Source organism: Paroedura picta, chromosome 3 (genome assembly GCF_049243985.1).
Source record: "Paroedura picta isolate Pp20150507F chromosome 3, Ppicta_v3.0, whole genome shotgun sequence".
NCBI lineage: Eukaryota > Metazoa > Chordata > Lepidosauria > Squamata > Gekkonidae > Paroedura > Paroedura picta.
The window spans coordinates 105571199-105597139 of NC_135371.1; the positions used below are offsets into that span (position 1 = coordinate 105571199).

The following is a 25941-nucleotide window of genomic DNA, read 5'->3' on the forward strand; positions in this document are numbered from 1 at the left end:
TTTTATGTAACTAAAACAACATTACATATTCTGGATATATAACATTAACAAAACGGCACATGTACTTTTGAATTTACTTAAACAAGTTTCTTAAAATCACATTTTTGTTAACTGTTGGGAAAAGAAGTCTCTTTTAAAACAAACACACACTAAATTGACCCACAAAGCCTGGTCAACACAAGCAGCTTAACAGTACTGTTTCCCTTCATTTTTCTGTTTGTTCATAATCCAGAAAAAAATGAGCTTTCCTATTTTTTTCAGGTCCCATACAGTTTCTCTTGGTTCGGAAGGAATGAGCCTAAAGGAAGAAAATATTCTTTCTATGACAGTATAAAAAGCTACTGCTCTTAGAAGTGGAATTACTACTTTTAACAGTTTCTGAATCCACGTGCTTAAGTAATTTCCACTAGTTCACTAGTGTCATTTCCTTCAAATCAACAGTAGTATTCTTTGAATAGTTCAGCCTTCATGTCTGAAGTTTATTGTAGAGTGATTATTGCTGGATACCCATGACATAAGCAAATTCTCTTCTTCAGCAGTACAGGTTTGGTCCTGCTACCAGCTTGGAGAATATTTGCAAGAAAGTGAATGGGAGATGAAACATGGACTTTTAAAAAATATACTTGTAATTGAATTTTCATTGCATGTTTTTCTTTTCAAGATCTTGCTCAATTCCTCCCAAATCCCAACAGTATCTACAATAGACCAGCCTTCCTCTGCATTTGTCCAAGAGGCTGCAGAGAGACTTCAGGCTACTCATCAGATGTTTGACATTTCTCTTAAGGCCAGTTGAGAACTCCAGCTGTGGCAGACTAGGCTATTTCTTGGTATAGTGCTCAAAACAATCCATTACTGAGTTTTACCATAATTCTTGCAGAAGTTTGCTTGGTACCATAGCTGCTGCAAAGTTGTGGTTGTGGAAGTGTTTCACAATTTCAGCAATAGCCTTTATTTCTGAAGCACTGCAGTCTTCAGCTAAGAGGTGTGGAAAGTGAGTACTGCAATCCTATGTTTTGAGTTTGGGACTCTTCTAAACTTCTCATTTTGTATGCCCGTGATTAAGCTGTTTTCTATGTATTTGAATTTTCCCAAAGTTATAGTTTTTTACTGCTATGTTGCTGTGGGTACACTTGGTGATTTTTTTATTTTTGCAATGACAAAATTCCCTTCTGCTATCCCTGTGGACACTGCTCCACTCATCAAGAGTCTAGTTAAGAATTACATCCCCTAATCTTTTTACATTCCCTCATGCACTTTAATTCAGCAATTTGCCGGCTTTCTCTGCTGCTGGCTGAACTGTACCTTGATCATAATGACTGAACCATGGAGTTTGCTGCATAAACAAATTGAGCTATTTTTTCATTAACTGCCTCCTTTTGTAAGCTGCTGGTCTTTTTCACAAACCTATCTGTGGTTGTTTCCAGATGGATTTTGTTTTCTTTTTTTGTATAGGTGACATACATGGACTATATAAAGTACATGCTGTAACTTCAATACTATCATTGGTAGGTAACTTCAAAACTACAGAAAATGATGGCGATCTTGAGGGCAGATAGTCTTCAGAATTTTGCATGTTCTGGATGGATTCCCCTAAACAAAACAAGTCAATGCAGCTAATTACTATTGCCATCCTGCTCATTTAATATTACTCACTGCATCCATTGACACTCAGAACTACTTTAAAGGGGACAATCTGTCTATTTCAGCTGTAAATCAGTCACATCAAGAACTAAAAAAATAGATCAGAAGGTAAACAGGCAGTCTTTTAAAGAAAGTATGTAATAAGAAAGTTTACTAACCTGAAGATCCTGCACGTTCCAACACGTTCCTTTTGTCATCTTCAAGCTCAAAACAGCTTCTTACTTCTCATGATGTTACTTCATTCAATCTGCCTTGCATTTCTTTCATACTATTCATATTTTTGCGCACAAACCTGTCTTATCCACAGGTCAAGAAACTCCATTATAATATTTCCAAAATGGATGTCCTTTATAGCCTACTGCCATTACAGGTTTTCCCTTTTACTGAAGGAACGAAGACTATGTTCAGAAAGACGTCAAGACTTCTTGAAAATGCTGCTCCAACAGTTTCACACGCTCCTACTATGTGTTCCTTCCTTTTTACATTCATCTCCAGACTTTGTCTCCTTGTTCAGATTTATTCCCTAAACAGAGAAGTCTCTGGAAGTCCATAACATTACATTCCTCTGTGAACTCCTGGAATGCATTTACAAAAAATACCCCTTTTCTTACATTCTATATTGTCAATAGAATTTTTTCTGATTATCTAGAACAGGCACTCCACATTCACATTCCTACTGCAAATGCCAAAGCATGGCTCGTGGGTCTTGCTGAGCCACCACCCATAGCCAGGCCTCAGCCTCCGTTTATTCCAGTCACCACAGCTGCAGTATTTATATTCTCCCATCTCTAATCTCAATTCACTGGTAGCAAAGCTCCTACCAGCTCAGACTGTACAACTCCCTGATTTCTCTAAGCACCATGAAATGAACAAACATGGATATACTTCCCAACGGATAAATAACCAAACTAACAGCAATGGTCCCCAAAGGTGAAAAACACAATACATAAAGTCATCTGGTTCCTTGTACAGAAAAACATCCATAAACACAACGCATCAGGTCATGGATTCAACTTTAAGAGGCATTAACAAATTCTATTAAATCCAGATTTCATAATCCATCACTGAAATTAAATATTCCATATTCCATATAAACATAAATCCCATAAATTCACCGTGGAGAACTCATTCACAGATTGGTAATTGAAGATGGAAAACGGACACTGTCTGTGCTAAGGAATAAAAATTCCACCACACAAGTGCTTTAGGCAGAATTCCAAATAAGAACATGCCTAACTTTCCATCTTCACTTTGGATAGCAAAAGCAAAGAAACCCATACCAAAGCCTCCATAACCTGGCCCTAGACAAGTCAACAGACTTTCCCCTGAAAGTGTTAGGTCTAGGATTTTGGATCATACTGTTTGTCATGTTCCCAACACCAAGCCAGTTTATTTTGAAGAAGGGTTAATGCGGGAGCAAAAGATGCAGTGGTTAAAATGACCCAACATCCCCAAAAGAAATGATATGAAAAACAAGGACACTTGGTTTAAAGTTAGTAGACAAATTTTCCAAGGACGTCCATTTTCTTTTTTATACTGAACAGCCAAATGTATGTTTTTAATGACCTCCTCGATCTAACACTTAAGTTCACGACATTATCCAAATTAGTGTTTAATATTTTTGGACTGTAACGTCACTTGGTTCTTGGCTACTAACCTTTCATGTTACTCTTGGATTTGTCAGTTTGCTTGCCTGTGGGGGTTTGGGCTTGCTGCCCCTGCCCACTGGAAGAGGCTGCCTGCTGTGCTGCTTTCTGCTTTAACATTGTCCAGTCAAACGTGTAGTCGTATTGGTGATTCAAAGTCCTGGGAAAGGGAAAACAAAGTGAAATATTCACTGCTTCACTGTACTTGACTGGTTGTGATACGCTACATGCTTCTTTTTTTAACTTAAATAGTTAACTTAAAATGCTTTGAAAATTATTATTGTTGATGTTATTTTAACTACGTTCTATGCTTAGGTCATTTCATGTAATACCTCACAATGTGATATGTAAACTGCCCTGAACCATATGGGAGGGTGGTATAAAAATATTATAATAATATATAAAATAAATAGAAAAAAATGTAGTGCCATGGATTATTAATTAAAAGCTGTTTGGTACAAGTCTGAAAACTATTTGGCAGCTATTAACAATTGCAAAAGCACTGGCCATGGTACTGTATGCCATGAAAACAACCTTCCACATAAGAATGGGTGGGAGCACCAATGCTTTCCTATCTCTCCACACCAGCTGCATCCCTGCATAATATAGGTTTTTTAGGAGGCTGCAAAAGTTACCACCAAATGAGGACTTTGGAATGCCAGCCATTTTCTACTGCCTTAATCCACCCCTGAACCAACATTTGTCTAGGAGAGCTTCCTCTACAGTTAACCCAACCTGTCTCAACTGTTAATATAGTTTATAAAGACAAACCAGGATGAACTTGGTATGAATGGTAAATACTTCCGATTCAACCCAGATTAATATACTGTCAGGATACCACAGAAGTTCATATACTGAATGCCTATTCTTCTTCTAGTACTCCTATGACAGCTTGCCATACTTCAGAATTGAGAATAATTTTGTTTCTGAAAACAATGAAGGAGCCAGCGTGGTATAGTGATTAAAACCAGTGGCTTCTAATCTGGTGAGCCAGTTTTGATTCCCCATTCCCCCACAGGGCTCTCCATGCACCGACAATTCCGGGAATTGAATATGTTTGCCTTGGGTAGGGCAGAACCGAGTGCGTAGCCATCTGACTGGTATACTGTGTGCCCAATGCACCTCCAGATGCCCTGCCCGCCCTGCTAGAGGCGGCCACCACCTGGATATTACGGACTATTAATTCTGAAAGACTTTAATGTACATGTGAAGTGCCGCCCTCTGGCAATGGGCTGGTTCTATTGTCAGTCATGGCAACATTAGAGCACTCGCAAGTTGTTGTTGGTCCTACCCACCAGGCAGGTCACACCCTGGACCTCATTTCAGCACAGGGTTGAGCCTAGATCTGATCAAGCTACTACCATGCCATGGTTGGACCACTATACCCTGAAGACTTGGCTAAGGTTGCCACCTCCTCCTCAGTGGGGCACTGAGCAAATTTCAACTCGCCTGTGGAAATTCATGGATTCAATTAGATTCCTGAATGCTCTACGGGACCCAATGCCTCCGGGCACATCTCTAAATGGACTGGTCAGTGACTGGGTTGACAGAATGTTGAATGCCATTGAGGAGACAAACCCTCTCCGCCCCCATCTAAAGTGGGGCTCCTTGTATACCAAGGAGTTCCACAGAAAAAAGCGGGAACTAAGATGACTTAGAGCAAATTTGGAGAAAGACTCTCAACAAAGAATTGAGAACATCTTATAGAATGCAGTTAAGAGCCTATGAGATGGTGGTGAAGTCAGTGAAACACAACTTTTATTTGACTTGAATCGTGTCTGGGCACTCACACCCAGAACAATTATTAATGACTAGTTTCAAAGCCCATTTATAAAAATGGGCCTTGAAAGGGGCAAGGGGAAAGGACAGAGGAGGCCCCCCCCCAGGAGCTTACCTTATGGCACGGTGTGGTGTGTGTCCTCACCACAGTCATGAGGAGGCTTCTGCAGGGGCAGGGGCAGGGGCAGGGCCTGCGAGGCTGTCTGTGGCCCGCGCAGAAGGCCGGGCCATCAGGCAGCATCGCAGGCTCCTGCGGGCTTCTGGAGGGCCCAGGGACAGGCCCGGCGAGTCTAGTCTGTCCTAGGGCCCACCAGAATTCTCCAGGCGGCTGTGGAGCTTCCCACGGCCTTCTGGTAGGCCCAGGGGCAGCCTTGCTGCGTGCAGGATGTGGCAAGGCTGCCCCAGGGCCCGGCAGGAGCCTCCAAGAGGCCGCGGAGGTTCCTGCGGGCTTCTGCCGGGCCCAGTGGCAGGCTTGCTGCAGCCCTGGGGCCAGCAGAAAGGTGCACCATTGCCTGGGCCGAGGGCAGCTCTAGCCAGAGGCTGGGGCCAGCTGGGCCACCTTCTATTGCAACAGCCAGGGAGGAAATGGCTGCCATGGGGAAATGTGGGCAACGTTGGGGGGGGGGGGGGACAGTTGGGGGCTCCGCCCATTTCTCCTCCCACCCACCCCTTAGCGCTTTTTTTCTACTACTCTGCAAGAGCGGTTTACAGATCCCTCACCAAACTCAATGAAGGACACCAAAATACTAGCCAATTGGAGGTTGTGAGGCATTTGCAAGTCACTTTTCAGACAAAACCTCGACTCTCTGCCATGACCTCCCTCCACCTTTGGACACAGAATGCAAACTAGAGGCCCCTTGGCTGTCTTTGGAAAGAACACTGATGACTTCAGATTACTTCAGATGACTCTCACCAACCAAAGTCGTCAGGATTCTAGCGGCAACAAGGCCAACCACTTGCCCATTTGATCCATGTCCACTGTAGCTCTGAAAAACCACAGATTTAAGAATAGGGAACCCCTACAGGAAATAATCAGTCTCTCCCTTTCAATGGGAGAATTCCCAGAAGAACTAAAAGAGGCAGTGGTGCGCCTGTTGCTCAAAAACCCATTATAGGATCCACAGAAGCCCAACAACTACAACCCCATCTCACATGTAGCATTTCTGGGGAAGTTGGACCAAATAGCAGCATGCTGTGAACCAAACAGCAGCGTTCCTTGAGGAAACTTCAGCCCTTGACCCATTTCAGTTGAGCTTCCGGCCTGGCCATGGGGTAGAGACAGTGCTAGTCACCCTGATGGATTACCTCTGCTGCCTGCTGGATAGAGGCGGGTCAGTGCTGCTGTTACCTGTCAGCAGCATTTGACACAGTCAATCATGAGCTCTTAGCTCACTGCCTCGCTGACACCTGGATATGGGGGACAGCCCTCAAATGTATGATCTCCTTCCTCCGGGTTTGAAGACAGAGGGTAGCAATAGGAGAGAGAGGATCTAATCATCATCAGCTCACATGTGGTCCCACAAGGAGTCATCCTCTCTCCTATCCTATTTAATATCATCATGTGCCCTCTTGCTTAGCTTAGTGCGGATGTTTGGGCTGGGTTGCTATCAATATGCAGATGACACCGACAGGCTGGAGACGACTGAAGATGGCGCCGTACTAGCCGGGCTTGTGCCAGACTCTTAAGCCATGCTGAGGGTCAGGAGCAAATGCACCTGGCAGACCTGAGCAGATACGCAAATCTTGCTCACCGGTCGCCCCAGGAATGGCATCCTGAGCGTCCTACAGATCCGTGGAGACTGAGTTCTCCGGATCGCCGCGGCATGTGCTCAAGGTCATAATGGCGCCCTTGTCGTAAATAACTTTCTAAGCTTGAAACGACCAGCTGACCCTACATTCTTCCCAGATCATCTATTACCAGACTGACAGGAGCCGGAGTCTGCAACAGTAAAGACTGAGTTTTCTGGTTTTTCCTTTTTTTTCCCCCACAAGCTCTTCCCCCCCTCCTCAACCAATTTACAAGTGAATCCTTTCGTTGAGTGGGAGGCTCCCAGCTAAATACTCTCATTAATCAAACAAAGAGAGATCTTAAAGAAAAGAGAGACTTTAAAGATTTGTTGGAGAGAGTTCAGTTGGGGACGCTGACTTGATACGGAGATCGACAAACTGATAATTTTGGATCGCTCGAGCTCCCGCGAGATTTCACGAGACTTTCTGTTTATAATCTGTGACTGCCTAGAACTATGGAAAAATTAACTAAGGCACAGCTTTTCCATTTGTTATGCGAAGGGAACTCAAAGATACTGAAAGCAGTCAACAAGGTGGAAAAGGAAATCCAAAAGACTAAGAAAGAGCTTTTAGACAGAACCGACGGTTTGAAAAAAACAGCTGATGAAAACACAACTCAGCCAACAATACATCAAACGAGAATTCAATGTCCGGAAGTTAATCAACAGGAGGGGGAGAGAGCTAGGGACGTTAAAATCAAAAGCACCTTGCAAGAACTTGGGAAAACAGATTTAAGGAAGGAAAGGACCAAAAACCTGGAAGTCTATTTAGAGCAGGAAGTGATTTGGATCAACAAAATAAACAGAGTCTATTCAAAGGCGACAGCACGCAGGAAGCTATCAGGAGATATCTCTGTGCGACTAGAGGAAGAGATCCGTACTGACAAAGTATACAGAGCCTACTTAAAGGCGACTGCAAGCAAGAATCAAGCAAGAGACTTCTTTGGTCCTGACAGAAAGGCAACCAGAAATACTCTATGCAGGAACCATCAGGCGACATTATGGAAAAGAATACAATTTCATTTTCTGCGACCACCTGAAGAATGTGATGAACAGTGGAGCACTCTCTTGGTTTCCTATGGGAAAGACAGCAGCAGTAACTCTTAGGTCAAGGCCAATATATGAAGGGAACTGACTTTATATTACCTAAGACAATAATAGAATATATTCTTATAATAGATTATACTCTCATATATATCAACAATTACTCTGCTAAGAAAGATGGTAATAACTTCTAGATCAGGATCAATATGTGATGGGAACTGAATATGTATGCTAATATGTATGCTAAAAGAGGATGGTAAACTATATTTCATATGTATTAACAAGACAGCAGCAGTAACTCTTAGGTCAGGGCCAATATATGAAGGGGACTGACTTTATATCACCTAAGATAATAATAGAATATACTCTTATAACAGATTATACTCTCATATGTATTAACAATTATTTCATTAAGAAAGATGGTAAAAACTTCTAGATTAGGATTAATATGTGATGGGAACTGAATATGTATGTTAAACGAGGACGGCAAACCATATCAGCTGGTCGCTTTTTCTCTTTTACTTTCTGTAAATGCTTTATATAATAATAAATAATAAAATTATTAAAAAAAAATATGCAGATGACACCCAGCACCTCCTTCTGATGGAAGACTGCCCTGAGTCTCTTCCATAAACAGTGGAAGCAGTGACGAAATGGCTTAAATGGAGTTGTCTAAAGCTCAACCTTGCAAAGACGGATGTCCTATGGCTGAGTAGGAAGAGACGATGTAAAGAAGAGTGTCTGCCTGCCCTGGAAGGTGTGCAGCGCCTAGTGATTCAATCCGCCAGGAACCTGCATGTGATCCTGGGTGCTTCCCTTACAATGGCAGCCCAGGTCACAAAGGTAGCGTGGCTTGCATTTCACCACCTCCACCACGCCAAGCTACTAGTGCCCTATGTGGCCCCAGAACACCTAGTCACAGTGATCCATGCGACGGTTACCTCTAGAATCGACTTCTGCAAATCGCTCTAAGCAGGCCTACCCTTATCTTTGATTCAGAAGCTACAACTGGTGCAGAATGGGATTCTCACTAATACACCATGGAGATCCCACATCCAGCCTGTACTCCAACAACTCAGTTGGCTCCCAATTGGATTCCGGATTAGGCTTAATGCTACTTGCATTCAAGGCCATACACAGTCTGGACCCAGTGTCCTTAAGTGACTGTCTCTCTGCCTATACCCCCAAAAGAGCCCTATGCTCTGCCAACCTCCAACTGGCTGGTGATCCCTGACTTCAAAAAAGCACATCGGATCTCAACAAGGGCCAGAGCCTTCTCTGTGCTGCCCCCCCCCCCCCCCAGTGGAAAGAGCTTCCTGAAGAGATCAGGGCCCTGCCCAAACTCCTACAATTTCACAGGGCCGGCAAAAGGAAGCTCCTCCACTAGGCATTTGCTTGAGGCCAAATAACCCAACAACATCCACTGGTACCCCCTCAGACACACCTTTCCATGACTGAAATAATCTGACCTACCTAAGTGGTTCTGTTAAAGTGGTCCTGTTGCAATATTGTTATGGTTGATATGTTATGACTGTTATATATGTTATGATATTCTATTTAATTACCCTATGATATTTTATGTAAACCACCCAGAGCCGTTTGGGAGGGCAGTATGAAAATCTAAATAAATAAAAATAAATAAAAACATGCAGCCAAGCTGGGTGACCTTGGGCTCATCACCACCCTGATAGAGCTGTTCTGACTGAGCAGTAATATCAGGGTTCTCTCAGCCTCACAGGGTGTCTGTTATGGGGAGAGGAAAGGGAATGGGATTATAAGCCATTTCAAGACTCCTGCTCGTAGAGAACAGTGGCATATAAAAACCACCTTCTACAGTATGAACTTAATTTTACTGTAGCCATCTATTTCCAAATGTTGATTGGCTTTCCCATCTTGGAAACCAAGCCTTTTGAAGTGAACTATGAGACAATAGATTTGTTTTTCTCTTAACACATTTTGTGAGCATTGACCATTTTCCTTTTGTAAATATCTAATAGAAATTAATGTCTGGAAATCCTGAATGTTGTATTATGTGCTTAAATCCTATCAGAGCCTGGAGGAACAGCGATCTACACACAGATTAACAGAATGCAAGTGTGAATTCTTCAGTTGCCCAAACCAGCATAAGAGAAGCTTTCCTGATATTCAGGTTTCATCTTAAACAAAACATTTTCCTACCATTTTTCCTTTCTCAACCTTTTTACTGTTGAGAAACCCACAATACATTCTTCAGGCTTTGAGAAATCCCAGAAGAGGTGCGATTGTGCAGAATATGGTTGGAAAGCATAGCTGTGTATATGCCCAACTGGGGTTCCTCTCTTTCCCACGCCTTCCAGGCCTATCATTCGCCATTTTGGGAGAGGAGTAGGTGGGTCAACATGACCATATATGGTCATATCATCTGATCTGATAAATGTTTAACAAACTTTAAAAACTTATAAAACATTAATAAACATCCCCTCATAAGGGAAACCCTTCCACACCTGTCAAGAAACCCCAGCGTTTCACCAAACCTTGGGTGAGAAAACCTGCTCTAAACTATTACTGATAATTAAAATCTGACCAATCAAGTTTTAAGATCTTGGTCTGGCCTTCTGAAAAACTAACCTGAAAAGAATACGAAACAATTGCCTCAGATACATGTAATCAGGAGCTTCTTCAAAGCGCAGTCCACGACAGTAGTTCAGATACATTGCAAATTCTGCAGGAAATCCCTGTAAACAAAATTTGTCAAACGATAATTTGCAGGACTTCAGGGAGTCAGTTTTAGAAAACAGCAATATTACTGTTTTTTAAATAAATGGAACAGAAAAAAATTACAACGAAAAAAAATTCAATAGCTTCTTGTAATCATTTCTTCAGTAATGTAAGAAATATGTATCCCCATCTCATCTCCTTCAGATTCAAGGTGGCTAACAGCAAATTATGCCAGAACACAATCGTAAGTGACCAATAACAAGCTAAAATTGAGGCACAGGTAAAAGCACAGCTAAAACAGTGCACAAAATGCCCTTTGGAATAAAAGTGTCTTATAAGCCTTCCTGAATATGGCTAGTAAAGGAGCCTGACACTCCAATCACAGGCTGATCCGGAGGAAAAGATCTGAGTGTTGTTGAATGGACAATCCTGAGTGAAAGAAGGCTATTTGATTTAATTGGTACAGAGGAGTGGACTGGGAAGGTGAAAAGCTGAAGCATACATTCTAAAAACAAGGTTTTATGAACTTACCTTACACAAAACTTCAACAGGAGTGGACATCTTCTTTTCACTAATCTTTTCATACTTCTGCTTCTTTGTTGCGGCCTATGAGAAATGTGAATCATAATGTAAGCAACATAAGGATGGTTATAAATATCAGAAGGGTAGACATCTCTAAAATTTTCAGGTTCCAAAACTTACTGAACATGGATCAGAATTCAATCCAGTATTGACCTCTGAATATGAGAGCTATTTATGGCAACTAATGCCTTAATCACGTGACTTCTCACATTTTTGCTTGTAAAAGCAATTAAGAATACAGGGCATTCTTCTGAAAGTCCATTATATTGCATACATTCACAAATGGCACCGCATTACAGGTTTGCAACTTGCAAATTTTATTTATTTATTTATTTATAATTTGATTTCTAGACCACCGCTCTCAGCGAACTGGTTTGCGGCAGTTCACAACATAAATAAAAACATAATTACATAAAAATCTTATAGCAATAAAATCGCCAAATAATACCCCAATAAAAATACAGACGAACAATAAAAACAAGAGAACAAGATGGCAGTAGGACTAAAAAAAACCTCCAGGCCTCCAATGCAATTGATTCAGTGGGCTGAAGTGGATAGGGATGTAAAATACAATAGGGCAGTTCTTATATAGGTCTAATATCCAAGAACATTTTGCCAAGCTCAACCCCCCCCCCATGCCCTTTGTTCCCACAATCTGTAATCTTTCATGATGCATCCCCTTATCTTCAAAGAATATGCACAGCTTACAGCTGGACACTAGAGGCAGGAAAGAACAACCAAAGTGCAATAGGAGCAGATGACCCAAGGGCCTGAGAATCAGGGAATGAGGACTTGAGAGCTAGTTGGCTGTCTGAAGAGTTAATGGAACATTGGTCAAGCCACCATAGCATAAGCCAGAGGTGACATAACACCTCTGGGTGACACTGGGATGAAGTCCAGAACTGGAACACTCTCAGTCAGAAAGCTCAGCTCAAAAGACAGTTTGGGCAGCTCTTCCTCCTCCTCTTGAGCCTCAGCAACAATAGCTGGAGGAGGGCCTGCCTGAGCAGCAGTTGCCAGCTCCTATAAGGACCTCTGCAGGGGGTGCCTCAGCAGCTTCCTCAATTAAGAAAGCATTGTGTAGCCTAATAACTTCCTATACTGAGACCTGACTATGGTAAGGGCCAGCTTGGTGTAGTGATTAGAAGCGCGGACTTCTAATCTGGCAAGCTGGGTTTGATTCCATGCAACTCCACATGCAGCCAGCTGGGTAACCTTTGGTTCGCCACAGCACTGGTAAAGCTGTTCTGACCAAACAATTCTATCAGGGCTCTCTCAGCCTCACAGGGTGTCCTGTTGTGGGGAGAGGAAAGGGAAGGTGACTGTAAGGCGCTCTGAGACTCCTTTGTGTAGAGAAAAGTGTCATTAAGAAACAACTCTTCTTTAAGAAAGTATCCTTGAGATGGAATAACCAACCTTTTAAAAAGTTTAAGGCTCTTTATTAAACCTCTTATGACTAGATTATATTGGAACAAACCTCATGTTCTTTATGGAAATGCAGAACTTTCTTGAAAGCTGAAAAACTAAAGGACAACCTGAAGGGAAATTTGTCTAAAAGCACCTGCCTTCTCTGAAGCTCAGACTGCCGGACACTGCTTTTAAAAATATAGGCTATTAGCTCACTGTTTTGAAGACATATATGACCTTGTCTTGTTTAATATCCTCCTAGCACTGTCCTAGTTAGAAAGGAACTAGAGCCCTATGCTGAAATCTAATTAGAAGTATTTAAAAGTTAAACAATTCCTAAAACAAACTCTTACTACTAGAATCCTATTATGCATCATTTAAGTGTTGTACTCAATCTTTGAAATTAGAATCACACACTTGAACAGTGAAAATCAAACCCCTCCCCCCCAACCTTCTAGAATTATTGGGAAGAAATATGGGGGGGGGGGTGACTGGTTGGAAAAAGGATTTAAGATAGAAGACAAAGCAAGAAGGACCTAACTCACACACCCCACGCACACCAAACCAAAAAAAAAGAGAGAAAAAGAATGGGAAACACAAGCACCATGGTAAAGGATAGTGAAGGAGACAGAGAATTCAAATAAAAAAACAGTGAAACCCCTCACACCCATGAGGCCCCCAAAAGGATCAACAGTAAATCTTAACCAAGTTTTAATCAAGCTCAAAAGAACCAAAGCAGAAGGAAGAAACCCTTGTCTCCCCCACCAGCCCAAACAATAACAAAACTCCAAAGCTCTCTGAGCAATGGAGTCTAGATCAGCCAGACCCTTACTTTTATGCGGGCCTTGTCAGAGCTCTTGAGGTTCCGCAGGGCCTGCAAAACGGAGCTCTTCTTCCAGGTGTTGGTTGAGACTTTCAAACTCCCTCCCCCCGGTTCTATGTAGCCATTTGTAGCTTCATCAATAAGCTACTAAAGTTTTCCCTAAGTCTCAGAGTTTCCCTTTTGGGGAAGATTTGCCATGGAACATGGCAAGAGGCTTGCAGAGGAAAGGCTATCCCCTGTTCTGGTTCCTCCACAGTCCAGCAGGCTGGAGGCGCAAGAGAAAGAGATGGAAGTGCACCCCAAGGTTCTGCCAAGCTCAACCTCAGGCATCTTTTCCTATCCCCCTCAAGACACAGTGCGTCTGCTTCACATTTCTCACAGGAGGTGGCTCCAGAGTTGCCTGCAGCTACTGGTTATCAGGAACTACATTAATCTGACCAGTTCATCTGATGCTATTGAGTAAGTGTGTATAGTGCTCAAAAGCTCTGTGTGATTTAAGTTTTGAAGACCAGGCTAAGTTCCCAACAAACTGCTCATTCCACATTTCAATCAAGCACTTCACCTTGGGAAGGAGCAAAGGGAGTGCTTTCAGGGAGGGAACACAGGTATGTTCTTGGAAGGGAGGTAAAGGGTTTCCAGGCTGGACATTACCCCACATCACTGCTGGCATCTGATAAACCATGCAAGTCATAGAAGGGAAGGAAGAGTAGCAGGCAGGCATGAATACTCTCAAGTGCAGGAGGTGCAAGTTCCAGTCTGGCCTCTGCCAACTGTCTTGCTGACACTCTATCTAAGCAAAAGGGGATATCTAGCCAGCATCAACTTCCTAGCAATCAAAGCCATGCCTCACAATTGCCACAGCAGTGCTTTTGCACAGCAAGGTAGCAGAGTGTGACAAGATAGTGTACTGTGTGGGTTCCTGTGTTGCTGCCTTGGTATCTATTCTCCTTGCCTGGCAAAAGATGAGGGCTCCTTTGTTGAGTGAAGCAGATGCTGTATTTTCCCATGGAAAAATTTCTATTCTACATCCTTATCCATGGATCCTCTATATATTTGTGAAACAGCCTGGGGGGTGGAACGTGTCCGAGTTGGAATAGCTCCCGCCCTCTCTCCCTGGACGCTAGCCAGCTCCCACTCTCCCTCCCGCCCTCCCTGGACGCTAGCCACGTTCCTCTCAGCCACGGCAGAGTCAGAGAAAGACACACAGACCCCTGGCAGACTGAACACGAGCCCTCATTCCCTCCTATCACTCCTGCTGCGAGGGAGGCAGAGAGAGAAGCAGAAAAAGCTGCCACAAGCTGCTGACAGAGACACACAGAGAGAGAGACGTCCCTGCTGTGATGGAGGGAGAGAGAGACAGACAGAGAGCTGCCCCAAACTGCACACCAGCCCTTCTTCCCTCCTACAAACCAGCCCTAATTACCTGCTATGCGTCCTGCTGCCAGGCGCACTGAGACAGGTAGCGAGAGGGAGAGAGAGACACACAGAGAGATCTGCACCTCCCGGTGTCCCCTGGGTCCTAGTGCCCATTGCATTCTGGCTTGCAATGGGCTTTCTTGCTAGTATGTAAATATAGTATGTCTATAGCTGTCCAGGCAGTTGTGCTGCAAATCAATCATGTTAGATATGCTAAATATAGGATATGAAGTATTAACAAACTCAGTAGCTTGTATGGTATACCTGACTTCTTTTACTAACATACAAACTCAAATTATTTAAATGGGGGGGGGGGGGGGGAGATTGATCCCTGCCTGTGCCTCACTCCACCATCCAATCACATTGTCTGTACTGAATGAGCTTACAGTGAAAGATTCAGATAACTCATGACACTGGCCTCTTTGGCATAAAAAGGTCAGTTGCTTTCTCTTCCATCAACTGGTGATCTGCATGTGGACAGCGGCAGCATGATGTTAGCGCACCATGGCCCCAAAAGCAGGTGGCTGTTGCTTTGGTGGCTCATCATGAGGCTGTCACTGGCACACTGCTCCTTGACTGGTGAATCATAGAGTTGGAAGAGACCTCATGGGTTATCTAATCCAACTCCCCGCACAATGCAGGACACTCACAACCCTATCGCTCATCCACTGTAACCTTCCACTGCCTTGAATCTTCACAGAATCATCCTCACTGTCAGAAGGCTATCCAGCCTCTGTTTAAACATTTCCAAAGATGGAGAACCCACCACCTCCTGAGGAAGCCTGCTCCACTGAGAAACCGCTCTAACTGTCAGGAACTTCTTCTGGATGTTAAGATGGAATTAATTTCTTCCCATTGGTTCTAGCTGCCCTCTCTGAGCTGCCAAGATTGACATGGATCAAGAGGGTAAGTGGCTACCCTTACTAAGCCCAGCAACATGTCCACTTTGGTTAACGAGAGCTAACTGAAGCCATCAAATGTCACCTTCAAAGGCGAACAATGGGCCTTCAGTTCCTTATCTGTATCAACTATGGAAGGTCCCGATGGAGCGACAAGACTTTATCCGCGAAAAAAAAATCACTAATGCCTCACAGCTAAGATCCAATTTCCTTGAATTTTGGTGCCCCTCCCTGAGGGTGGTAAGAGATTGAACTACCCAAAACAATTGCACCGGGCAAGAGCTCGTGGACGCAATTTCCATGGCAAAAAACTCATGTTTTGTCACATTCACTGCCATCTCATACGCCCTCATAAGCATGCAACAGGATGTTTTTGTGATTTTGTTGCGAGCTTTCTGAAGATGGTTATCAGATCCCCTCTCAGTCGTCTCCTCTCCAGGCTAAACAGACCAAGCTCCCCTAACCTTTCCTCCTACGTCTTGGTCTCCAAACCCCTCACCATCTTTGTTGCCCTCCTCTGGACACACTCCATTTTGTCTACATCCCTCTTCATATGTGGTGTTCAAACCAGAGCACAGTAAATTGGTACCATCACCTCCCATATAACATATACAACCAATAAAAACGGTAATTATAAAACCAACTGCCAGTTAAAATGAATTATAGCCACGACTGATGCTGCCAGGATTGTTCTCTCTATGCCGACTGAGCCATAGTGAGGAGTGTGGAATGCTCTGTGGAATGGCCACAGGATATCAGCTCACTATCTATTTATTTGTATTTAAATAAAGTGCCTCCCTTGTGACTAAGGATTGTGGTGACACTCAAGCCACAAGACTGGCTTCTCATCAACTTTTTTGCTAAATATTTCACAACTCTTTAAAAATGTCTTCCAAAACTCTAAAGAAAAGGTTGTGGCATACCTTTAATCCTTGCCATGGCAAACTGGTTCTGTTAAAGTACATCAATACGTATCCTAGTGACTCCATATCATCACGACGACTGTGAAGGAAATGGTAATTTAATAGTTAAAACATTATATCCACATTTGTTTGAGGACTTGAAATAGAAGCATAAGCATGGCTGTCATCATTGTAACATTACATTACATGTTTTAAAAAAATGTTACATTAATTTTTACATTAATTTTTTTAAATGTTACAATAATTTTTAAAAAGTCAATGTAATTGAATATTGGAGCCAGTAAAGACAACAGCTAGTTAAGAAATGAATTCATCTATCATTACTGAAAACAATAAAGGTTAAACATATATAAACAAGCAATTATAAGACATTTAAACACATTTATGTCATACCACAAAACATTTAAATGCTATATGATGAATGTTGGATTGGATCCATCCAGGGTTTTCACTCAGTTTTGACAAATTTCTGACATTAAAGCCCTCATTCCACATGGCTTTTGTCCATGGAGCCCCCATGATCGAAAGGGACTGGTTAAAAGGGACTATTTCTATTTTTTCATCAGAAAAAAACTGAGTGGAGTCAACTTTTCATACTTCCACTGAGAACTGCAGACAAACCTTAAATAAAATCACTGTCAAAAATAAGTGCCACAGTGATCTGGGATTTGTTAAGTGCTGACCTAAAATGTAAAAGCTAAAATAATTAGCTGAAGATTTGGGTTTCAGTACACAGTAAGAGTACAAGCAGTTTGGGTCAAAATTGCAGAACCATATAATCATTACAACAACAAAATAGGTTTACCCGGATACCTAAAGAATAGAAGCTTTATAATCTGGCACCGACCTCAAGGGGCAAACTTCTCCCTCACTGACACCAAACCTGTATGTCTTCAGGCATGTGCCCTACTCCTGCCTCTTCACCCAGCTAGTTTGATTATTGGATTTCTGCCAGCTGATATCCTGAGATACTCCTTTTTTCTCAGCCTACCTCAAACTATCCGGAGATAGCTTTCTTGGAGGGGCTTCTGTCTTTACCAGGATGGGTCCATAACTGTGTGTGTGTGGGGGGGGGGACTGGATGTGGGAGCTGTTTCCATGGGGTTGCTGAGAATCCTCTGAATAGGGGGTACAGGCAGATAAATATGTTTCAGCATCCACCTCATATAATTAACTTGCAACTCCCATTTCTCAAAAGAGCTGAAAAAAGCTTTTTTAGATTTATGTGACATTCAATGCCAGAAGGTGTGGTGATAGTCTTTAGTGGAGATGGATTTAAAAGGGAATTGAACAAATTCCTGAAAGATTCAATTGCTATAAAGTACAATGACTGTCTGGCTGGAACTTTCATGTTCAGAGGCATGTTCTGGTGGCTGTGGGATATAAATTTTACATCTTTTCTTACTTGTAGGCCTTCTGAGCCAGCGGACTGCCCACTGTGGAAAACAGAATGCTGGACTAGACATCCAATCAGGGATGTTTTTATTCAACAGAAAGACAACCTAGACTGACACTCTCAACTTCTAGTAATTAAATGTGTGGGAGTTGGATATATATTTAACTAATTATTTCAATCCAAGAATAAGAAGTTACAGTCCATTTGAAGACCAGCATCTTATCTTCATGGGGAAGATGTATGCAATAAACAGTGTTAAGTGTTTCTGCTGTATGTATCTATAATGCATTTCCTAAGGTACCAACCAATGGTCACTTTAGAATGACCCAAAGCGATTGTCTGCCTTGATCTTAAGAGACAACTTTCAGCCAATTTGGCTAAAAACTGTGAAATGCAAATTATCACAGCTTGGCTTTATGGAACAACAGCTAGCCTTCATACAGCAAGATCAAGCTAAATCCATAATTAAACAAAGGGTCAAGGACATCAGCCGGCAAAGGGATCTAGCCAAAACACCAGAATTTCTGTGTCCAGATAGGATCCGATACACGCTTGTTCCAGCTCCATACCTGTCAGACCTAGAACTTATCACCCATAGAAGGGCCTTCGCCCAAGCAAGATGCTCAACTCTACCCACTGCCGTGCTGGAGGGGCGCTACCAAAAGAAACCCCTTGCTCAGAGACTCTGTCCCTGTGCCAGCGGATGGATAGAGTCAGATGAACATGTGTTTCTGTTCTGCCCCATTTATGACACTATCAGACGCACCTTTATCCAGCCAATTCTGAACACTTACCTGAGATCTTCCACAAAGGAGAAAATCAAGGTACTGCTTCAAGACGCAGATAAGCAAACAACTCTCTGCACAGCTAAATTTTGCACCGCCGCCATGAAATTGCGTACTCGGTATATGGATCAAAAAATTATTTATGATCCAACCTTATAAGTACAAAGCCATTTTTTTTTAACTGGTAACTTAAAGTATGTTTTAAATACTGACTATGATGTCAGACTTTTAACATTTTTATAGTATTGGCAGTTTTCCTGCTTTTTGGATTGTCTTGGTTTTAACTGCATGTATTTGGGTTTTGGTCTGAATGACCGTGAATAAATATTGATTGATTGATTGGTCACTTTAGATAAACATTGACCCAGTCTGGAAGGATAAACCGCAATGAAAAATGACTGGTTTCCTCAGGGATTCTGTCCTGATTAGGAATGCTTTAAGACATCTCCGCACATCGAGTATGTGCCATTCTCTTTCTTTTGGGTGAATCAGATTAGGACAAAAGGAGGGTAGATTAATCTCCAGTTTAGCATAGAAGGTCGGACAAAAAGATGGATCTGTCTTCAGGACAACCTTATCCTTGTGCAATGTACAAACTTTTAGAAACATGGCACACTGAAGTGATTGCCACTAAAAATAAGGTCTTCATTCTGAGAAAATTCAATGGAATGGATTGGGTTGTAATTGAAGCATAGGTAAAGATAAAGATATCCCCTGTGCAAGCACCGGGTCATGTCTGACCCTTGGGGTGACGCCCTCTAGATCACGGCAGACATCATGGCAGACATCCGGATCATGGCAGACATCTCTTCCCTCATAGTTTAGTTTTAATAAAATTGGCCCACTCCAATGGGAACTAATTTGGTCCAAATCCACTTATGTGCCCCAAGTAAGCCAGTTGGGGCTGGTGCACAGTATGAATAGCAATCTCAGCTGGGGCTGGATGAAAGCACAAGCCTGAGACTGAGGAAAAGCAAAATGGTGGTTCCTGCCTTCCAGCACATTTCCCACCTGATTCTTGAGTGCTGCTGTGATCCAGCATCTCCTCGGAGCCACCTGCCACAGCCAGTGCAACCCTATGCAGAAATGAGCTGGCCAGGACCGTAGACTCTTTGCAGTCCCCAAACATGGGGGACACCTCATCTTCCAAAAAGAAATCGTCCAGGCGCTTTGCCATTAGTTGAAAGGGAAGGGGGGGGGATGCTGAATAGCACCTCATGAAAAGATCTGTTCAAGTGACGTAAACTGTAACACAGGGAGCCATTCTAAACAGCTTGCTGTCTCTCAATTCTCTGTGCTCTCAGGAGGCAAGACATTGAGGTAAGAATGAGAGGGAGATATTAAGGAGAATAAAAGGCTAAAGAGATAGTAGGGAAAATTTAGAATAGAGCAAAACTTTAGAGGTAGGAAGAGACTTGGCTTGGGGATTGTCCCTCATAAGAAAATAGCAAGTTGCAGAAGCTTTGTTCCTGCCTCCCTGAGCTAATGGTGGGAACACCCACACAAAATGTCCTCCACCTCTGAAGGAAAAGTACATGTTCTTCCTGTCCAAAAAAAATCTGTTAGCATACAATTTCAAAGGACAAGTCAACAATAGACTATTGCACTAAGGTGACTTTGAATTAAAAATGTGATGGCCTGAGGGGGAAAAAACTAGAAAATTCACATTATGAATGAGTATAATTATTTAAGATTTGAGGTCAAAATGACATGTAAGAAGTATGTAGCATAAAGATGGTACAGGAATCTATATTAGGCAGTGATCTCTCTGGTGTATACTGTAGAATATAAAGTATTTTCACACGTGTATTCAGACTGAATAATTTTAGCCACAGTGATATATACTATGTATATGATAAAGAGGAATCCCAAATGTTTATACTTTTCAATATCAGTAAAGAAATGGACTTGGACACTCACCTTTGTTCAATGCCAAGATGTGCATTGATGCTGGCGTATCTGGCTGTACCAGTGAGATTTTTATCTTCTCTATATGGTATGTGTTGCCTTGTCCTGTTGTCTCGATATTTTTTGGCCAAACCAAAGTCAATAAGGAATAACTTAAAGGGAAAAAAATGAAACGGATCAAAATCTCCAGACAATCAGGTTGGAAACTATACCCATATATTTGAATTTTACATTCATTCATATTCAAAGCAAAATCAGAATTTAATCTGAAGAACGGTTGTATCAAATTTCCCCCAGTAGGATGTTTTAAACAATGCTATTTAATCTTGAACATATTTATAATTTTAAACCGCTTCCTATTTATGCATGTTAGCAAAATAGGAGAATTTTTATGTAGTTTTAATATAGTTTATATAGTTTTTATATAATTTTGCTATTTGCATATGTTAGCAATAATTGTATCCAGTCAACTTTTTCAGCATGCTACATTGGTGCTATTGTATTATTGCTGTGATAAGATCCAGCAAAGTATAGCTTAACACAGACTGCTAATAATTTGAAAATTTCCATTATGCTACCATGGAATGCACCTAGTTCAGCTCATGTGATCAGAGACAACTTTCACTGAGCTTAGCTACTACAGAGAACATCAGAATAGGCTGACAAATGAGTCAGTTAAACATATGTCTAACTCTAAAAAAGTGCCAGTTATTCTGACTACACTTGCCCATTATTAGGAATCTACACTCCCAAATCAATAAAGTAAAAATCTACCCCTCCTAAAACTCAGTAGGGAACATTACAGTTAATTAGGATATAGGAATTACATAAACTTTGAAAAAAACAGATGTGAAATTGTTGCCATTTTCAAGCCACTTATCAATTTACTGGATGTCTATGGCTCCCACAAAGAAGCTTCAACAGATCCAAGAATGAGGGCAGAATTTACAGAAGATTAAGTGATCTGGTTGTAATTGAAGCATAAGTAAAGGTAAAGGTATCCCCTGTGCAAGCACCGGGTCATGTCTGACCCTTGGGGTGATGCCCTCTAGAGTTTTCATGGCAGACTCAATATGGGGTGGTTTGCCAGTGCCTTCCCAAGTCATTACCGTTTATCCCCCAGCAAGCAAGCTGGGTACTCATTTTACCGACCTCAGAAGGATGGAAGGCCAAGTCAAACCTTGAGCCGGCTGCTGGGATTGAACTCCCAGCCTCATGGGCAGAGCTTTCAGACTGCATGTCTGCTGCCTTACCACTCTACGCCACAAGAGGCTCTAATTGAAGCATATCTGGTAGTAATTGAAGTTACCTAACCATTACAGTTGGGGGACTGAAAGAAAAAAACAAAAACACAGAACAGTCGAATTCAAAAATACTACACCTTGTAATCTCAACCTAATCTCAAAAAATGAATGCCAAATGTTCACTTTACTGGCATAAATTGAAATATGATATTTAGTTCCCTATTAATTCCTCTAGGTTTCACAATATTTTGGAAGTACAATGTATTTGGAGAGTAATGAATAATTTCAATAACAAGTTTTGTGGCAATTCATAGATTAACACAATCAGATACCTGTCTAAACTTTCACAGACTGTGGACTGCTTTTTTAAAGATGCAATGAATAGATAAACACCAAGCTGCTATTTTAAGAACGGGACATAAAATCAAAAATGGTTGAGGCCATGAAATGTAGGAAACACAGTATAATTATGAAAATTCAAACCTAATCAAGAAAAATACAGAGACCATTCACTAGTTATGCTAAACTAGTTAACATTTCTAATGAATGAGGATTCCTCTCATATGTTTCTAAAATTATCATAATGGAAAGTTCTATAATTAAAAGTTTTGCTACTGACACCTTGTACTCTATTCTCACCAGTGTGCATTCAACTCATCTGACCCAACCCCCTCCTCCACAAAAAATACTTTGGGATGATTGCAGGTCAGATAATCTGATTGGGTATCGATATAGCTGAGCCCAAATAAAAGCTGAAATGTTCAACTTTTATTCAGGGATATTCAGCTACATCAATCAGCAGGGACATTGGGAGTTAACAGCTCTGCACTGCCTTGGCTGGGGATGATCGAGATGAGCGGGCCTAGCCAGATCTGTGCGTGGTGGGAAGAAATCCCTACACTGCATGCAGATTCTGGAGCCCCTTCTCCTGCAGCACAATTTAAACTGCACTGCAGAAGAAGTCAAGCCAGCCCCATTGGCTTTCTTTTAAAAACTGATTTAAATTATCATGTCGGTATTGGGATCCAGGATTTTCCAACAGATCTGAACAAAAAAAACAAACAAAAACCAATTTTTTTGTATGCCCATACTAATAAATGCAACAGAAAGCACAAGATCTTGATCTGAACCAAGGTGATCTATTATACAAAACAGTTAAAGGCATACCACCTTTGGTATGCATGTAAAGAAGTGTCCTTTTCAGCACAAGTTTCTACAGATGTTAATCCACTAATTATTGCTCCCAAGTAGGTATGTGCATTCAAGTAAACCCAAGCCCATCAGCTGTGCGTTTTAAATGACTGGGAGCCATTTCAGGGGTCCCTTTCACTTCCCTCCATTTAGGGGGAGAAGCAAAACAGAACACTGAAATTGCCTCACAGCTTTATGGCTCTTCCCATCAGCTGTGAATTTTAAATGTCCAGCAGCCATTTAAAACCTCCATTTAGTTCTCCCTCACCAAATGGAGAAAAGCAAAATGAAGGGTCTTAAAGGGGGGTGGGATCCAATCCAGGATCAGCCCTGCTTGAGCAAGCTTACAACTCCAACCCACGTGGAAGTAAGTTTAAACTGAGATGTAATGGGAGAAAACCTGGAGTCAGTAATATCAGTGGCTGCCATTTTAGAAATCCCCATGCTGCAATACTGCTGAGGGGCTATCACGATACAGAGTTTGGGAAGCCCTGCTCTCCCACAACAAACCCTGGTTCAGCCACAAAAAATACATTAGTACTTATAAGCACCAGTGTGCCTTTGAGGATTAACTCCTCCTTTTCCCTTTTTCAGGAGATAGTAATGCAAAGGTAAAAAAAGTGGCATTTCAGGCAGCACAGTACTGTGTTTACAATGATACCTCACAAACTGGATATAGGTATTAGGACATATTTCTTAGATTTGAATCAGATGCTCATGTTAATCTAAAAGAAGTTTTATGAAGCTTTCCAGAGAAAGAGATAAAGTTCACATTTCAACAAATGAAAATGTTGCAGAATACTTATCTTGTACAGCTAGTATACAGTGAAACTTCAGAACAGAAAGTTCTTTATAACTACATTGTAGCTCAATTCTCTGATCTATGCGCAATAGTTTATTTTAAGTGCACCAATGGAAAAAATACACAAACAATGTTCTTATCTAGTCCCTATTATACATTCAGATAAAGCATCAAACTACTAACACACGAGAAAGTAGAGTGGGTCACGACTGCCGAATCCCTACCTGAAAGGCATTTTCCCCCCAAACATTGTACTGTGAAGGAACAGGGTGAATGATCACACCAAGATCTCCTACATCCAAAGGCAGAGCATGCATACTTAGCAGGCACATATAATCCTGCGCTGCATATCCTGCTTCTACCTTTTTATTAAATAGTAGAACATAGGCTATTCCTCTAGAACACCACATAAAACATTTAGACAGTTAAGCTAACTTAGTTCACATGTCAATGGATCGAAAAAGAACTTTACAGTTCAAACAAACGCCGCAAGGAAAAAGGTCTTAGTAATGTTACATGTTTGCCAAGTATGTCTGAATAATGCCAACATAAGGTGCTTTTTGCAAGTCTATATGTTTCTTGAAACAAAACAAAAAAGCATATGAGTTTGGGATTGAGGTTGGAATAGGAGACAGTTTCAGACCTGGTTTAATCCTGAGAAAGATGGGTCCTGAGAAGTACTAACAGTCATGCTTCTTTTCCTCTTCCCCACTGGAGATTCTAAACACTGAACAAACAATAGAGGGTGGCAGTGCATCAAACAGTATTGCTTACATTGCAACAATGGCTGGCGCAGACAGGCAACACCAAGGCGTTAGAGAAAGAATAGGGTAGCCAAATGCCATTCTTCTTCCACCAAGCACTACAGTTTCCAGAAGAGATAAGATTAGAAGAAAAAAATTTGGAAGATGTGGCAAAGTAAATTTTGAGCATGAGCCACTTCACAATGACACTGCCTTTAACAGGGATAGCAATGGCAACTTTTGGCTTCAATAAAAAATAAATTTGGACTTCATGTATGGAAGTATCCCCTGGCTCCAAAAACTGCCCTTCCCCCAAAAGACACATAGGAAGTTAATCTTCAGTAAGGAAGAGGTAGAAGGCATTTAGTCACCTTAAGTTCACTTTCATAAGCATGCAGGGCTTATTCTAGCAAAGCTCAAGTATCATCTTATACTAAGGAGTAGTGTCACTGCAAAACAAAATATTAAGAATTTATTTGAAAAATTCAGCATTCCAATTTGATATCACTACATGTTAAATTAGTTGAGAATTTAAAAGTTACCGGAACAAGATTACCATACATCCAAACTTTTTATAACTGCAATGACAAAACAATGTATGGGAAATACAAAAAAAATAAAATTGTACTTCTGCTATAGGAAAAAACCTGCAAACTATATCTAAAAGCAGACTTTTCTAAAGAGGGGCAGCTGTTTACATAGACCTGAAGCAAAATTTGTTTAAATTCTGCTTAGATTAAACCAAGGGTTTTATACTCCTATGTCCAGCAATATTTGATATGTTAAGGTGAAAGCAGGTGCCCATTACTTAAGTATTTGGCACTGATCCTAAATAGCTTCCTGGAAGTGAAACACAGAATCCACAGTTTGCATCTTCCACCAAATAAAGCACAATAGCATCTTCCAGGCTACTTAAGAAAAACAAGGCACTGTATTTCAGTGTGACTTTAAGGAGTATGGAGAAAGTCCCCCCCCCGGCCCCCACTTACAAAAGAAGAGAAACTGGAAAATAAAATTGATTTAATTTTCCTAATTCCACTTCCAGCTCTTGCTGGAAAGTCAAAAGAATTTATTTGCATGATGGAAACAGAATATTAGAGCATGAAATTTAGAGATAAATGAAAGTTAACAGAAATAAGTCTGTAGAAAAATGTTTCACCTTTTAATTTCATGGCTGCAAGTTTTTCCTATACCCCCAACACCTCTCCAAAAGGTTCATCTAAACTAA

At 41.6% G+C, this 25941-nt stretch overlaps 1 protein-coding gene across 5 annotated transcripts in view; it reads right to left on the minus strand.

Moving 5' to 3' along the window:
• CSNK1A1 (casein kinase 1 alpha 1) overlaps positions 1-25941 on the minus strand; it is a 78681-nt gene that overhangs the window by 26733 nt on the left and 26007 nt on the right. For 2 of the 5 annotated variants that reach the window (XM_077327089.1, XM_077327088.1), the window contains exons 5-10: positions 24614-24697; positions 20746-20885; positions 16645-16723; positions 11126-11200; positions 10505-10611; positions 3299-3447 (exon numbers count right to left, since the gene is read on the minus strand). In XM_077327089.1, coding sequence (XP_077183204.1) covers positions 3299-3447; positions 10505-10611; positions 11126-11200; positions 16645-16723; positions 20746-20885; positions 24614-24697 — 634 coding nt within the window. Of the gene's footprint in view, positions 1-3293; positions 3448-10504; positions 10612-11125; positions 11201-16644; positions 16724-20745; positions 20886-24613; positions 24698-25941 lie in introns of those variants that run through there. The other 3 variants (XM_077327091.1, XM_077327090.1, XM_077327092.1) reach the window with 3 other exon arrangements.